The sequence below is a fragment of the Rhinolophus sinicus genome, chromosome 13, assembly GCF_057876585.1.
Source record: "Rhinolophus sinicus isolate RSI-liver-muscle chromosome 13, RSI-T2T, whole genome shotgun sequence".
Lineage (NCBI taxonomy): Eukaryota > Metazoa > Chordata > Mammalia > Chiroptera > Rhinolophidae > Rhinolophus > Rhinolophus sinicus.
Window position 1 is genome coordinate 26406612 of NC_142513.1, and position 17779 is coordinate 26424390.

The following is a 17779-nucleotide window of genomic DNA, read 5'->3' on the forward strand; positions in this document are numbered from 1 at the left end:
CCGGGTGCTTGGGGCTGGACGCTTCCCTCCCTAACTGTCTTGGCAAATCTGCCCCTTTCCTCCCTCCCTCACTAAAAAAAAACAATAAACAAACATGAAATCATCTTAAATTTTGTATTGGGCAAAGATATCAATTTTCAGTAACTCCAACCCTTGGCACCCTTACTCAACCCCATGACCTCCACAAAACTGGACTCCATTTTCCTTGCTTTCCTTGCTGATTATATCATCTCTATTCATTTGTTTGGGCTGCCATAACAAAGTACCACAGATTGGGTGGCTTAAACCACAGAAATTTATTTTCTCACAGTTCTGAAGGCTAGAAGTCCAAGATCAAGGTGTCAGCAAGGTTGGGGTTTTTTTGTTTAGTTCTGTTTTGTTTTGTTTTTTGTTTTATTTTGTTTTGTTTTGTTTTAAGGCCTCTCTCCTTGGCTTGTAGATGGCTGCCTTCTCCCCTGTGTCTTCACATGGTCTTCCCTCTGCGTGTTTCTGCCCTAATCTTTTTTATAAGGACACCACTCATCATACTGGATTTTAACTTTAACTCTTTAAAGCCCCTATTTCCAAATACAGTCATTTTGAGGTGTTGGGGATTAGGACTTCAACATATGAATTTTGTAGGACACAATTCAGCCAGGCCATAATACCATCTTTCTAGAAATGTCATGGCTGTGTGTCAGTGTCGCTCTCAACTTAGTTCAGTGGCATTCCCAGAACTGTGAGGGCTCCACATTCACACACTCCCCCAGGCTTCTCATAATAAAAATACCGTTATCTGGATTACTACCGTGTTTCCCCAAAAATCAGACCTGCCCGAAAAATAAGCCCTAGCATGATTTTTCAGGATGACATCCCCTGAATATGAGCCCTAATGCGTCTTTTGGAGCAACCCTTAATATAAGACCCGGTCTTATTTTCGGGGAAACACAGGGTGTCCTCAACAGACTGGACCACTGCCAACCACTCCATGTAGGATTGCCAAGGATGCCTACCTCAGAGTGAGTGTCCACTGCAGAGCAAACAAATGCTTGCATTCTAGAGCCAGACCCTGAGATCCAGCCACCACGCCCCATGGCTGGCACAAAGTGAAAAATTGCATGAACAACCAAATTAGTTTGGCTCATACTTAGGAAGATCTAAAACTAAGCCGGATAATGTTCTTCCCACACACAAATACACTGCAAACACACCTGGCTTAGAGTTATGTTGATTATGAGTTAATTAACATAAAATGGAGTGTTAGCGATAATTCAGTTGGTGCTCTACAAAGCTGGCAAGATCCTATCCCCTCACACTGCCAAATTCTGAGTGCTAGGCTTGCCCATCACCCTACTCACTGTGGCTGCCCACACATGGAATGTGTCCGTTCAGGTTTCTCTATGGCCCCGGCTCACCTTCCCAAAGCCCCAGCTCACAAATTCCAGGACCTTCCATCCGTATGCCAGGTAGCCTTGCTCATCACTGAGACTCACAGACCAGAGAACCCAACAAGGAAGGATACTATTTTTCCAGCCAATGCCATATTTCCCCCATCACCTGCATGTCTCGGAATCTCTTTTTATTCCAGCCCTCCAAGGAAGCCTTTTCTCTCCAACCCTCTTCTCTACACTGCCTTCCAGAAGGCAACTGACATGTGGTGGGTTTGTAATTTCCACAGCATCATGCAGACCTTGGGGCTATTGTTGTGGACCACACTGGCCCAGAAGGAGGGTTTCATGTCTCCAATTAGGGCCATCGTGCAGGCCTAATGTTTCTTCAAGAAACGTCTCTGGACCTTTGATGAATGAAGAAAAGAATGAATGAATGATTACATACTCGGTCAAGCCCAGATCCTCACCCCACCCCATCAAGTCTATCAGAGACCATTTTCAGCTTTGAGAATTTTAGAAATAAAATTCTTCCACCCATGAAAGAGGCCTATTGTGGCTCAGCTGCATGTCTAATTTCCACCAACTTTGGCTGCCACATTCCCCCAAACCTGCCAGGAGATGAATCAATGAATAAACCGGGACATGCTGTTTGGCTCTGTCCACCAAGTTATGGAAAAGGCCCCCTGAAAACCACCATCTTGCTTTTGATATAATCACCTAAAGAGTAATTGGACAACAGAAACATTGTTTTATTCGGTATCTCCTAATATGAGAGTAAAACCACGATACCAAGTGGAAGAGCATGTGTGTCCTCCAGGGTGAAAGGATATTCACCAGGCAATATTATTCTGATACATGCTACAACATGAATGAACTTTGAAAACATGATGCTACGTGACAGAAGCCAGACACAAAAAGGTAACTATTATGTGATTCACTTTAAATGAAATATCCAGATTAGGCAGATCCACACAGACAGAAAGTAGATTTCTGGTTGCCAGGGGTTGGAGAGAGGTGGGGGAATGAGAAGTGACAACTAAAGGGTATGGGGTTTCTTTCTGGTGTGACAAAAATGTTCTGGAATTAGAGAGTGGTAATCAATGAACAACTTTGTGAATGTACTAAATATCACTGAACTGTACACTTTGAAATGGTGAATCTCATGGTCTGTGAATTATATCGCAATGAAGCTTAAAGAAAAAAAACAGCATAGAATTACTACCTAAGAATAGAAGTGATGAGTCTTAGGGGGCGTGGTTAGGCATTTGTTTGAAATTTAATCTGTTGTAAGAACATTCCCGCCCACTTGTTTTTCTCACAGGTGTTCTAGGAAACACTCTTTACAGAAGCACTAATAGCCTTGTGTCCACCATGTTTATAAACACTTGGTCCCCAGCCTTTACTGATTCAAAGCCTAAATCAACAAAAGCTTAAAAATGTAATATGACGTTCTTGGCCTTTAAAAAGGAGAACACAGCAATATTTAACTACAGACTTGTTGATTTTAAAACCTGCTTGCTGGTCCTGTGATATATTATACTAGAAGAACTGCGGGTATCAAGAGCTGACAGAATCATTACCAGGTGAATAGACCTGTTACCCGTATGTAGCAGAAACCCCGACCCTTTTTTCTCAGCACTAAATACCAAAAGTTCCTCAAAATAGCCATGGATCTTTGATGAATGAGTGAATGAATGAATGAGGGACTTGGGAAATAGCTTCATGCACCCATTTTTGTGACAAGTCTAGTGATTACCTTTTCTATAAGATTACAACTTACTCGTCATACAATTTCAACAACTTTTATCCACTTGGTGGAAACTTTACCCCTTTCTCCAAAGAAGGCATTTCTCCTGATTTCTCAATCTGCCCAGAGGAGGTAACCCCAGCTGTTCCTTCTCCACCTCACAGGGAAGTTACGCAGACAAGTAAGAACACACCCTTGCCTGCTATGAGCTGAGTCTTTGACAAGCTTGGGCAGTGTGCATACCAGGCCTTGAGAACTAGGCCTTCATTTGAGCCTTAGCTTCTGAACTGCCCACATAACATCCCTGTCTGACTCCCTTGAACTGCTTGCCCTAGTCAGGGGCCTTGCTGCATCCTTTAAGAACTGGATGCCCCATTTGAATCACACATGTGATGTTTTGGCTTTCCCCCCGTTGGCTCTCCTTCCACTTGGTTTTTCCTCCTGCATATACAGCTGATCCCACTTCCCTGTGTGTCATTTCATACTTACGTGTCACTTCCACTTGGCATCAGGAGATCAGAGAAGATGGAAGAGGATTCATGCCTAGTTGGAAAATCCAAAATATTTCCATATGGCAGCTAAAGTGAAGGGGTGAGAGGACCCAGTCAACCCTGCAATCAGGGACATCTGAAGTGGAAATGGATGTGGTCTATGAATTGCTAGTGGACACACATCTGTGCTGAATGGATTGTCCCTCCCACCCTGGTGGTGATCATTACGCAGGGCTAGAAAGAAGACTGCATAGTTCAGTAAGGGTTAGCCCTTCCTCCAGACCACAAAGCTGAGCCAGATGGAAAAACTTGCAGCACAGAGACAGTTGTGAAAGAAATACAACAGAGCACCAAAGATGTCAACTGTCCCCCGCTCTCCTTCCCTCCCCGCAGCCCTCTCAGTGGTAATCCAGGTCTTCATTGGCACATCCCCTGCCCACCCTCACTTCACTCCAACAACTGCCCTGTCATCCTCCTTCCAGGCAGCCATCTCTGCAGACTGCCACCACAGTGATTGCCACCTCCTCTACACTCTGGCAATCCTTGCCTGGTACATACACACTGAGCCTAGGGGGTATTGTATGATCACAAACATCAGCCATTACATCTTACCACCATCATTTCCCCATGCCTAATTTTGAAAGGTATCTTTAAACACATCATGAATCTTTACCCGATTGTCCTGAGATGCACCCCTAAGATGCCTCCATTCCTTTTCTCATGCTCTCCCCTCCACCTGGAATGTCTTCTCTATCACCTTCTCCATGTGGAAAACTCCTAAATTTATACGTCAAGACCCACTGGAAATGCCTACTCCTGCCATGGACCGCTTTGTGAGTCTCATGAAGTCTACAGACCCTGCTCAGAATATGTTTTTAAATGCATAAAGTAAAATACAGAGGTTACACCGGAAATCTATTATGCTAAAATATAGTTTTCAAAACATTTTCCGATTGATTGAAGATTGAAGAATTCACTAAGCAAGATCCATTGGTGGACCTACTAACTATAACTGATCACAATGATAAGTGTAAGGGATATTTTGAGTTATGCCTCACCTAGAATTGAGATGACCAACTTGTCTTGGTTTGCCCTGTCCTTTCCCATTTTAGTGCTGAATCCTGGGAGCCCCCTCAACCCTTGGCAAACTGTCCCAGTTGGTCACCCTGCCTTGTAATGTGACATGAAAACATCTGATTCTAGCAGGTTAAGGTCACAGGTACAGCTAACGCTACTGAGCATGCTGCCTGCATTCTTTTTTTAAAAAAAAAAAAATTTATTGGGGAACAGTGTGTTTTTCCAGGACCCATCAGCTCCAAGTCAAGTCATTGTTTTCAATCTAGTTGTGGAGAGTGCAGCTCATTGGCCCATGTGGGAATCAAACTGGCGACCTTGATGTTATGAGCACTGTGCTCTAGCAAACTGAGCCAACCGGCCACCCCCTGCCTGCATTCTTCATGGAAGAAAGACTATATTTCAGGTAGAGTTTAGTGGAAATCAAGATGTTATTGTTTTCTCAACAAGTGCTGGCGAGGATGTGGAGAAAAGGGATCCCTTGTGCACTGTTGGTAGGATTGCAGATTGGTGCAGCCACTATGGAAATCAGTATGGAAGTATCTCCAAAAAGTGGAAATGGAATTATATTATGACCCAGCAATTCCACTCCTAGGTATCTATCTAAAGAAATCCAAAACACTAATTCGAAAAAATTTATGCTCCCCTATGTTTATTGCAGCATTATTCACAATAGCCAAGACATGGAAACAACCAAAATGCCCATCAGTAGATGACTGGATCAAGCAACTGTGGTACATTTATATGATGGAGAATTATTCGGCCTTAAAGAAGAATGAAATCTTACCATTTGCAACGATATGGATGGACCTAGAGAACATTATGGTAAGTGAAATAAGTCAGACAGAGAAAGGCAAATACCATATAATCTCACTTATATGTGGAATCCAAAGAATAGAATAAACGAACAGCTAATCAGAAACAGTCTCAGAGACATAGAGAAAACACTGAGGGGTGCTAGATGGGAGGGGGTTGGGGATGAGGGAGAGGGTGAGGGGATTAGACAGCACAATGGGTAACCACAAGATGGCCACAGGGATATGAAAGACAGATTGGGGAATATAATCAATAAGGTTGTAAAGATTTTGTAGGGTATCCAATGGACACTTGTCTTATTAGGGAGACCACTTCAGATCAGGGACAGTATAGGTGCCTGATCACTGCACTGTATACCTGAAGCTGAAGCCGAAGTTGAATAATAATGAATGTCAACTATAATATATATATGTGTGTGTGTGTGTGTGAGTGTGTGTGTGTGTGTGTGTGTGTGTGTGTGTGTGTATTTCACAAGAAGTGGAGTACAGCATAAGGAATAGAGACAGTGGAAATGTAATGGCTGTATGCGATGTCAGAGGGGTAGAAGATTGGGGGAGGGAGGTTATCACTTTGTGAGGGGTATAAATGTCTAACTATTACATTATTTTGTACACCTGAAACTAAAAAAAAAGATGTTATTGTCTTTTTCTAACCAAGTTCATGTATCTCCCAAATTCCATCTGTAGTTAGCACCCTTCCAGGTTAAGAGCCCCTGCAACTAGTGGGACAAAGTTAGGCCTAATCGCTCTTAATCTTTATAATTTGTTCTTAGCTCTACTATGACTTAACAAACTATTGTCATTGTTTATTTAAAAGTTAAAAGAAGTCTCCAGTACAGAGGGGCCAGCATGCAGCTGGTACATGGGGTGAACACTGGAACCCCCTCCCACAGCTGAATCTAAGTTGGTTGGACAGTTTTGGGAAGCTGTTTAGCAGAACAGATGCCCATCCAATGGTCCAGCATTTTCACTTGTAAGGATTTGCCCAACAGAAATGAGAGCTTACGTTCACCAAGAGTTACACAGAAGAATTTTCACAGCAGCTACATCCATAATCACCCCAAATGGGAAATAATGCAAATGTTCATCAAGAGATGAATAGGTAGGGCAGGGCCGGTGGCTCAGGCGGTTAGAGCTCCGTGCTCCTAACTCCAAAGGCTGCTGGTTCGATTCCCACATGGGCCAGTGGGCTCTCAACCACAAGGTTGCCAGTTCAATTCCTCGAGTCCCGCAAGGGATGGTGGGCTCCGCCCCCTGCAACTAGCAAGGGCAACTGGATCTATTAATTGTGATCTATTTGTATAGGAATGAGGAAATAACATCTGAAAAATAACGTCTCTAGGCAACAATACTGATGACTTTCACATATATAATGGTGAACAAAAGAAGCCAGCCCCCAAAAAAGCGTGTATTGCGTGATTCCATTTGTATAAAATTCAAAAACAGGTGAAAGTAGCCTGGGCATTAGAAGTCAGGACACTGGTTACCCTTTTGGTGGGGGAGGGGTGCCCATGAGGCTTTGGAATGTTCTGCTGGTTACATGAGTCTGTTCAGTTGGTGAAAATGTATTGAATTATGCATTTCTCTGTATGTATATTATACTCTAATAAATGCATTTCTTTAAAATGTTGGGTCTTCCTTTTCCACCCACTGCCGGATCTCGTCCCTAGAGCCAAAAGTACCAAGAAGTGACCTCACCCTGCATTTTCCAGTTTGGTTGGCTCTGGGACTTGACCACTACCTTCCCCACTAACTGAGACCTATCTTGACAGTACTCCAATCTTTCTCCTGGCTGAAGCCATTACAGACCCAGCCTCTGGCACAAACCCCTTCAGCCTTTGCTATTTGCCGTCACAACGGGAAATTCTTCATTGGTGATTCTGGCCAGCCAATAATTAACATGTTAACACATGCCCATGTACTCAAAGCAGCTTTTAGACCTTAGCTTACTTCCCTTTATAGTATTTTGGGGGAAGGAAATCTGTGGTTCCAACAGTACCAAGCAATGTTTGATAAGCCCAATGAATGATGGGGGGCATGACACCTCCTGCCCAGATGTGAAAACTGACTCTCAGTGTGAACCACCTCCCCCAATGATGCCCATTAAATAGACCATTCATTGTCTGCGATGGAGGGCAACTACGTAACAGAGGAGGCTAAGCTCTCCTCTAACAGTTGATAACTAAAGTCACCCAGGCAGAGAATGGCAGGGTGTGGATTAGACCCTGGTCTCTGGTTGGTACTTGCTGTCCTTGCAGCACCCCCGGGGCCTCACCTGGAATTAAAGCCACCATGGTTAACAAAGGTGTCACTACTGTGACACAGTAGCTGACCCCTCTCACCTATTCCAGGTAACCTCACGCTAGGGAAGGCCTTTCTCCTTTAGGATATCTTCCTGCATATTAGGGAGGGAAGAGACCCTCAGATCCAATGATCAAGTTAATAATGCTTTTAAGAAAAACATCGGGGACTATGAAAAGTGGTGAGAGACTGAGTAAGGAACTTGAACATGATAGCCAAGTCTGCCATCTCTGCCCTTCTTAAGGTCTTCAGGCCTTCCCTTTCCCGGTCCATTCCTTTCTGGATCATCTTAAAATACAACCTTCAGCCTATTACCCCTGCTCTAAATTTTCAATGGTTCTCTGTCTTCTCACTTAACAAACAACCTGTTCCATGAACATTCAGTGACACTCAAGATGAGTCACTGTTTTCATGGTCCCTGATAAGCCACAGGAGATATCTCACATCCCAACTTTTACTCACCTCCTTCCCCTGAATCAACACACAATGCCCCCACCCTCGCCCACCACAGCCCAACTCCCAACACCAGCTGGGTCTGAGCAGGGAAGGGCAGAGAACTGCAGAGGAAATGACCCTGCGATGAGTGCAGCATTTGCTTCTCCAAGCAATGATTGCCCTGTGGGCTCATCTTACATTTCTAGACAGCTGTAGGCCACATATTTGCAACCACTGCCATGACAGGTCTTCACCCACCATGCAGCATTTGATTTATTTTTTTAAATTAATTGTAAGCCTGTTGCATTTATCCCTGTTAAGTTTCCTCTGCTGCCTTTATATACCTGGACCTGCTGCAACTTGCAGTGTTGAGCCTGCCCTCTGGCGCACAGCCCACCTTGGCAGCTTTGATCCATCTGTATCCCTGACAACTGTCCCCAACCAGGTCACTGAAAAGAAAGGATAAAGGGAATCTAGATGCATCTAGATTCTAGGCACGGGGCTAGGTAGGGAGCAAACACATGCAAATGAAACACAGTCCTTCAACTTCTGCAAGCTCAACTGGACGTATGAACAACAATGTGGTGCCCCAGATGACTAATGGGCTATATGCCAAGTGCTGTGAGACCCCACATAGAGACCCCTGACTATGCCTGGGAAGAGTGGGCATGCTAGTAATCAGAATTCTGCACAAAGTATTAATCAGATTTCTCAGACTACAAAGGCTGAATGCAGACATAGTCTATCACCCAGCAAGGCTACCTGTCAGGGAACACATCCAACAGAAAAGTGATCATATGTCCACTGAAAGGCACATGTAAGAATGTTCGCAGCAGCACTATTCGTGCCAGAAGTCACCCAAATGCCCACCAACGGGAACAGAGACATCGGCCGTGGAATTACGATGGGGACACAAGGAAGCTTTGGGGGTGTTGTCACATTCGGTTTCTTAAGCTGGGTGCAAGTTACAGGTGTGTGTTTAGTTTGTAAAGATACGTAATGCTATTTACTTCCGATATACCTAGCTTTATGTGAGTACAGTGGACTTCAATAAAAATTTAAAAATTGAGTATCGTATAGCTGTCTGGATAGCTATACAGCTTTCTAATAAGTATTATTTTCCAAAACACATTTCAATTATTTCTCTCCCATTAGGGTGATCTTCCCACACACTAACACTTCTGGGGTACAGTTTGGCGTTGTATCTTAACAATCACTGTATTTATCTTAAATGCTCTCCAAAGGTCCAAGCTCTGATCAAACTAGGAATTGGCATAATCATGACCCACTTGTGCATTCTAGAACTCAGCCTTTCCCTGTTGCTTTTTTGGTTAATCCACATAATTTCCTCTTGTTCATACATTTGAGAGAAATATATCATAGTCCTTTGCCTCATGAAGCACCCAGCCCCATGGAATCAATCTCATTTTCCCTGTTTTCACAAACATGCTCAACGTTACGTTATATTCCTAATATAATCATGGACGCCAGATGACACAAGTCACTGGGCCCTGGCCTCCCAGCTCATTTAAAGAGACTAATGTTCTCGCACAATTCCTTGGTTGTTTGTTCGTGTTTACAGGCGGGGATTGGAACAGTTCTGAACTCCCTGCATCTGTCTGACAGTTTTCTTGCCTTGTTTGCAGCTTCCAGAGCTCCTCCCGTCTTCTGAACATTTTCAGTCCTTGCACTCCTCTGTGTCTCTGAGAACAACCTTTTGTTCACTGACAAGAGGAATCTGCAGCCTCATCAGCTCTAAACCAACCTCCCACCGCCCTCTGGGCAAAGTCCTGCTCAGAAAGGGGTAGAAAGAAAGGGATGGAGGGAGCCTGGAGGAGATGGCACTAGATGGGGAGAGGCAGGGTGAACGGTACACAAAGTTCAGAACAGAGCAATGGGCCCACAGGGGCAGCACTGCCCGCCTGGCTGGGTGACCTTGGGCCTATCTGGGTCCCATGACCTCACAGTGTGAAGGAGCTGGGCTAGAGGATTCTGAGTCCTTCCCAGCTCTAAACATCTCAAACCCTAATTATAACCCTAAGCATCTATATAATGAAAAAAATTGTATTGACACTTGTCTCTGGATAGTGAAACATTAAGAGATCTCTTTTCTTTTTCTTCTCTTCTGCATTTTGCAACTAGTTTATACTGTTTGCCCGACTAATGTGTTTGTGTGTGTTCACAAGAGCAAAAAGTCTATCATTCTTCATAAAAATGGTAAAGTGTGTGTGTTTTTTTAAGAGGAAAATGAAATAAAATTTAAAGGTAAAGGCAGAGGAGAAAGAAAGGCGCAACTGGAGGACCCGAATCCAATTAGAGCATAGAAACTGCAGGGACAGCGTCAGCTGAGGGGTTTCCCATCTCCAGGACGAGTCTTTATAAGCTCTTCTAGCGCCACCTGCTGGTCGCTCAGAAGTAACCACTTCATTTGGTTCGCGACAGGGCTTTGAAGCGAGTCTGGTGAACAATGATTGAGTCACATTCAGGATGAAGATCGCATTTTATTTACAGGCAATTCTCACTCCATACACATCTCCACAATTCTCTTTTGATTTCGCGTTGCAGTAATGATCGTAACAGGAACAACTGAGCAAGTCCCTTCTGTATAAGGAATGGTCACCCAATAAATATGCCCAGGCCCTTATACCAGGGGTGACTGATTCTCTAGTTCCCCTCCCCGCGACACTAGGCATCATGTAAAAACAGAGGCACTCTGAAGAAATCCACTCTCAGCCTCCACCATCCTGGAACGGTGTTGGTTTTTGTCTCCACCTGTCTCTGTCCCCTGGGTTTCCACAGATCTTCAACTCGTCGATCTTTGGATTAATTCAGCGGTTCGAGCTTTCCCACATAACCACAGCAGCCCAAAGTGCTGGCAAGTCCTCTGATTTGGCCTTCCACCCACCATGAGCCCTGGTCTTCCCCCTACCCAATGGAAGCACAGCCCCTCACTCCCTGTGAGTCGACTGTGGGGCACGTCGTCTAGCTGAACACTCGTCCTCTTCCTGACTTGCCTCTTCCCACAAAGGATGCCCAGCAAAGGCCCCTTTGCAATCTGAGGCTGGTCTTAAGGGGCAGGCAGTATGCACATCCAGCAAGACCTGTTTAAATCACCCTCTGATGTAGCTATTGATGAGAAGGCATTTTCCTTCTAACACTTCTCATTTCAATTCTAAAGGGCACCTCTGGAACAGCAGTCTTAAAAATAGCCTTCACCAGACTCTTCGAACAGATGCATTCATCCCTCTGTCCAGCTGTGATATTGTGATATAACAAGAAATATATATTTGATTTTCGTCGTCTCCAAGTTCTTGGTACAGAGCTTCTAAAACCTTGTAACTTCCTTAGTGATAGGGGTGATAGGAGCATCTTTTGCTTTAATAATTGGTTTTTGTCCCCAGTTCCTGGCACAGAGGGGTTCAGAGAGCTACCAGGATGGTAAACTCATCCACATGCGGGGAGGGTGTTGTACCCCAAACTCCACGGGGACTTCTGCGCTTGGAACCCTTCCAGATCTTGCCCTATGTACCTCTTCATTTGGGTCTTCATTTGTAGCCTTTATAATAAACCAGTAATCATAAGTAAACAATACATAAAATAAAAGGCAACTCTCAAGGCTTGCTGAACATTCAAGGTCTTCACGTGATGTTTAGTAGGTAAAAGCCATGAGAAGGTCCATCCTTCTCAAGACAAAGGAGTGCCCGGGAACCCCTGATTGGTCCTGTCAGGAAGGGAAAGCCTGCCGTATTTGGAGAGAAGCAGGACTGCCACTCCCTCTGCAGCTCCTACATAGCCCGGCAGGCCTGGCTGCCAGGAGGCTGAGCTGGAGGACAGGGCAGCCCGTGGCTCCAGAGGTGCGCTCCCAGAGAGAACCCAAGGTAGGTGGGGAGCCAGAGTTTATGTGTGGATTCCAGGTCTGTGGTTGGGGTTGCTCGTTTCTAAGCAGACTGCAAACCATGCAGTGACTACTTGACTCCCATCTCCTGGGATGGGACCCCAGTCAGGGAACACTTGTGAGAATGTTCAGGCATCCTGCTGTTGCACGTCTATGTTTTGGTGCTACAATAAAATGCTATTTAAGGTTTGGCTGGTTGGGATTTTCTCTTTTTTTAAAAGCCCTTGCCTAGGAAGACCAATTTCTTTCTTCAGACCTCTATGCTTTTATTTAATTTGGAGTGCCTGTAATTGATGTTATTATTCTTAAGATTTCTCCTACCAAGGAGTATGGGCTGATGACATGGGGTCTGGCCCGTTTAGGAGGTTAATATATGTTTGCTTCACACTAGGGTCTCTTTGGAGAAAGATGCTCTGAGCGCACTGTGATTAGGGGGCAGTGAGGGTGGGGTGCTGAAAGCCTAGGTGTTCAGCCTGCTGCAGGGCACACTCATGCCCACCCCGGGGGCAAAGACCAGGTGATGCCTGCATGGAAAGAAAGGTTAGCAGAAGCCTCTTTGCAGGGGTCCAGAGGAGACTAGAAATACACTTAGTTTGCATTTTTCTACATAAGAACCAATGTCTCACTAGAGTTGAATGTTTTAACAGAGGGGTACTAATCACTGTTAGGAAGACTGCAAGGGTCTGGTGGAGGGTGTGTTAGGAGCTAAGCAAGTTACCTTTTCAACCTCTACCAGCTCTGGAACGTACAGACTTACAGGAAATCTTATCTAGGCGACAGCCCTTTAAGCACGCTCCACTATGGTAATTCTTCCTGTATCCCTGGTAATTCTTCCTGTATCCCTGATCCGCACAGACAAAAGTCCAGGTGCTGGAATGCCCCGAACAGTTGACCTGGGAGGTGGATTTCCACAATAACAATTGTAGTTTTAAGAGCCACATGTGACTGAATACTGGATTGGGGGTCTGCAGGGGAGGGATAGTGCCTGATGTCATCAGCAGCCCTTCACATGTCCTAGGGCACCTGACCCAGGACCCCCAATACTCCCCAGGCCCCCCTGCCCCCCTCATCATCTCATGCTATGAAATGCCTCACCAGCCCTCCTCTTTGCTCAGCTTAGGGTCCGTCAGGGCTGCCCTCATGCCCAGTGAGTCAAAGCATAAAATGTGAGCACCTCCCCATCCTGCAGCCCAGAAGGGCAGTGGGCATGGTGAGGGGGCACAGGGGAACAGCGTCAGACAGAGCTGCCTTCAGATCTGCCACCTGCTATTGTGTGGCTTGGCAAACCAGTTAACCTGTCTGAATCTCAGTACAACTTTTATAAAATGGGGATAATAATGTACCAGCCCCACGTGAGAAGTGAGTTCGGCAATGTCAGTGGCTGACACACACATAGTAAGTGTGTAATAAGAAGCTAGCTGCGGGAAGCGGATGGGGTCACACTGTCCCCAGCGGTGAGACATGAAAGGATTACTCCTGGGGAGGCTGGGGTCCCCTAACTACGCTTCCCTCTCTCTTCCCCCTCTCTTCCCCCATATCTCTCTCTCTCTCTCTCTCTCTCTCTCTCTCTCTCTCTCTCTCTCTCTCTCTCTCATTACCTTAAAGGCCTTCAGGACCAGCAGCCAGTGACTTTCTTAGAATGGATGGCAGAATGTGCCCACAACAGTGCCAGCTTAGAGCAATGGAGAAGGAAGAGGGAAGATTAAAAATGCAGCCTATGCCCAGAAGCCTCTGATTCCAACTCTTCTATTTTCCTCCCAGGGACCCCTTGATTGAAAGACTTGGGAGTACCAAAGAAAACATCTATGTATTAAGTCATTACTCATTTATTTTCCCATGCACATTCAAGGGCTTTATAATTGCCAGTTGCAGCTTCTTATCTGTCTGAGGAAACCAGGATCACTGCCCTGAATGGATATAATCCCAGGCAAAAGCAAGATACTTGGTATTGACTTAACCCTGTGCTGCCCAAATATGGGAAAACAACGATGCTTCTGGAAAAATGTAAATAGGACAAGAATGCCATTCCTTGTTTAAAATCTGCCCACCAGAGGGGAGCGGGGGGAGACAGGGAACCCCCCTGGAGAACTTAACTGCCCCTTCCTTTGCTGTTGCAGATTCTGACACAATGAGGAAGCAATTGAGTGGATGCTGGTTGGCCATTGTCTGTATCCTGCTTTTCAGCCAGCTCTCCGCAGTCAGGGCAAGAGGGATAAAGCACAGAATCAAGTGGAACCGGAAGGCCTTACCCAGTACCTCCCAGGTCACGGAGGCCCGAAGGGCAGAGATGCGCCCAGGGACCTTCATCAAGCAGGGCCAGAAGCTGGATATCGATTTCGGAGCCGAGGGCAACAGGTACTATGAAGCCAACTATTGGCAGTTCCCGGACGGCATCTACTACAACAGCTGCTCCGAGGTCAACGTGACCAAGGAGAAGTTTGTCACCAGCTGCATCAATGTCACCCAGGCTGTGAACGAGGAGGAGCTGTCCCGAGAGAAAGCAGACAAGCTTTACCAGCAGATCCTGTGGCGGCTGATCAGTGAGCTCTGTTCCATCAAGCACTGCGATTTTTGGTTGGAAAGGGGAGCAGGACTTCGGGTCACCATGGACCAGCCCCTGATGCTCTGCCTGCTGGTTTTCATTTGGTTGGTCGTGAAATAAGCTTGCAAGCAGGCGGGCAGCCACTGAGATGAGCAGGCAAGCAAACCACCAGCGAGTTATCCCAGTTCTCTCCCCAAGCCCAAACCCACACATGTTCTGAAGGTACCAAAGAGCAGTGATTCTTCAGCGCTTCAAATAGCACTGCCACGTCTCCACTCGGGGATTTGCTTGTATTTGACAAATGTTCGTGTTATCAATCCCCTGAAGGTTTTACTGTAGGGTGCCTGTTCATCACACATCCCCCAGTGGAGTGCCTGGCAGACTGTATTATGCAATAGATGATTGGTGAACAGATAAAAGGAGGTGCCAGGGACTGTGCCAAGCACTTCACAATGCTTCCCAACAACTCTTAGAGGTAGGTGTGATTCCCATTGTATAGATGAGGAAACTGAGGTTCTGACAAGTGAAGTAGCTAGAAAGTGGCAGAGCCAGAATTCAATCCTGGCTTGTCTAATCCAGATTGACTGCTCTGTGCACTTCCAGAGCTATCTTGTGGTCCCTGATGGCTCTCAAGGCCAAATTAAACACATATCTCTGATGAAACTGTGGAAACTTCATATTTGGAAACATGAAAAGACCTGAGCCATGTATTTTGATATATTGGAGGTTTGATACATGGAGGTTTTATTTAATTCCTCTAATTAAACTAAAATATAACAAAGGGATTAAACTAAAATAGAAACAAAGGTAGACAACGGCCCAGAAATTATCTTGTAAGGAAATATCACCAAGCTGATTCCCAGAACAGATTAGATCCACGTAGGATGTGCTTATCACATAAAGATTTTTTTTTTTTTCAAAAGAAGCACAAGCGTTTGCTATTCCCATCTCTGAAACAGTCCATGTATTTAAGAAAAATATTTTTAAATCACATGTTTGCTTTCTAACGTTGCCCTAACCCTATGTACATATTTTTAGGTACACGCATATGAGCATCTTTAAAAATACTCCCTTTACACAGGGACTCCCAACACAATCCCTACCAGTATTTTTACCATCACTTTGGCGATAAGCCATCATTTCTGTGAACCATTTATCCCTACAAAAATATAATTACTCCTAGCTAAAAAGTTAAAAAGAAACTGTGCCTTTAAGGTAGGCCTACTCTGTTTTCCCGAAAATAAGACCTAGCCATACCATGAGCTCTAATATGTCTTTTAATATAAGACTCAGTATTATATTATATTATATCATATTAAAGACTCAGTCTTATATTACAGTAAAATAAGACCGGGTCTAGCTGATGGTAGAGCTAGGTCTTATTTTCGGGGAAACATGGTAATAAAGAATTCATCCACGCCATAAGCAATTGTAGATACACCACTTCTTACCTACTCATTGTTAGTTAAATACATATTACAAAATATGAATACAGTTTAAATAAAAATAATGAATCTAATGCTCTAAGAGACCCCCCAGGAGTTGTTAAACATATTTGGAAACAACAGCTGCTGAATATTATCAATTCTTTTTTAAAAAGAGTCTGTAAGAAAAAAAAGTGCGCTGTCAGACAATTTATCCTAAGTATTTTAAAACATGAATGCTGATAATGGTACCTCCTGTTCTGAGCCTTCAATGTTATCTGTGTTCTTCTCAAGGATACATTTGGAAGGTTTTTAACATAGAAAAGGGGTGGAGGACTTGGCCGCGGGGCAGCTCAGGGGAGCAACCTGCCCCTGGGTCCCTGGGAGACACCCACTCTGCCCTGAAACAGCACACGGAGAATCCCCAGATGGCCTTGGTTCGCACACTTGACAGCATCGTGCCCAACTTCCACTTCCAGAGTCTTGTTGAATTCTAGATCAGAAAGCAAAATTAAAGTACAGAACACATGGAGGTTGTTTCTTACACGTCAATATTTCATTGTTATTTTCTAAATAAAAAACGATAGCAACAAAGACAGAAAGAAGTACTTACAGACTGATGTTGACATTTCAGGTCCTGGCTCTCCTGAGTTTCATTGCAAGAGCATGCACAGCCACGTCAGCAACATGACTTCATTTCTGATGTGAAAATACTTAGGCCATGATGTGGCACATTTTCTACAATTGCTGTCATTTCTCATTTTGCTAACAGTTCCAGAGACCAGATTAAAGTGGGTGCGAAGTGAACTGGTGATTCAAATGCAAACTTTATTTATGGAGCTTTTAACTGAAACTGCATGTGCTTGAACGTCCTTGCTCATGTTTGCAAATTGGGAGGTCAAGTCAAGGCTTCGTGAGTCTGGCTTTTTCACTTTGGCGAAGGGTTGCTGAGTGCCTGCTTAGTACGAGACATTGAGAGGAGCTTCTGAATTATCCTTGATAGAGTCATTTTAAATGTGAATAATTTCACTAGCCATCACTTTCTTCTTCCTTATGAGTGTTGACTTTTTAAGTAAGTTTATTGTAAAAAGCAACATTAAAATTACAACAGAAATCCAAACAAAACATTGTCCACAATCCCAGCATCTGATTAAGTCAGTGTTTTAATTTTTCCCTATAACCTCCTACCTCTTATCCATTTGCATATACAAATGTACGTACTTCCATAATAATACAGGTGAGCATTTATATTCTAAAGTTTCCCTTAACTTTATTGAATGTTTTCTTTATTTTTTTCCTATGATGTTTTGTTCTTGCCTCCTCCTCTACCTTCCCCAACCTACCCGCCTCCTTCTGCCTGAGATGTAGCCTCTGCACACTCATTGTGCTCAGATACATAAGGGAGAGATTTTGTCTGATTACTCTGATTTTTAAAATACCATAACCACACACATGATATGTATTCCTCTGCAATTTGCCTAACTTAACACTGCACCATGAACCTCTCTGCAGTTCAACATCTAGCTGGTTAGCTAACTTGTCCTTTTACGTCGCTGCCTAATATTCCATAGTGCAGCGGGGCCCTGATTGACTTAGTCATTTCCTTGTTGATGGACCTTCAGGTTGTTTCCAGTTTTTCACCACTGCAAACAATAAACATCCTTGTATGTACAACCTTGCAATCT

The 17779-nt window shown here is 44.4% G+C and overlaps 1 protein-coding gene across 2 annotated transcripts; it reads left to right on the forward strand.

Moving 5' to 3' along the window:
• Positions 1-86: 86 nt before the first annotated feature.
• PRND (prion like protein doppel) lies at positions 87-17739 on the forward strand. 2 transcript variants are annotated; one of them, XM_074317169.2, is made up of 3 exons: positions 87-2288; positions 5344-5507; positions 14246-17739. In XM_074317169.2, exons 2-3 carry the CDS (start codon positions 5483-5485, stop codon positions 14788-14790), a joined length of 570 nt encoding a protein of 189 aa, XP_074173270.2. In that variant the 5' UTR covers positions 87-2288; positions 5344-5482; the 3' UTR covers positions 14791-17739. The 2 variants fall into 2 exon arrangements, with proteins under 2 accessions (XP_074173270.2, XP_088645376.1); XM_088789250.1 differs by lacking the exons at positions 87-2288; positions 5344-5507 and adding an exon at positions 12012-12111.
• Positions 17740-17779: the final 40 nt, after the last annotated feature.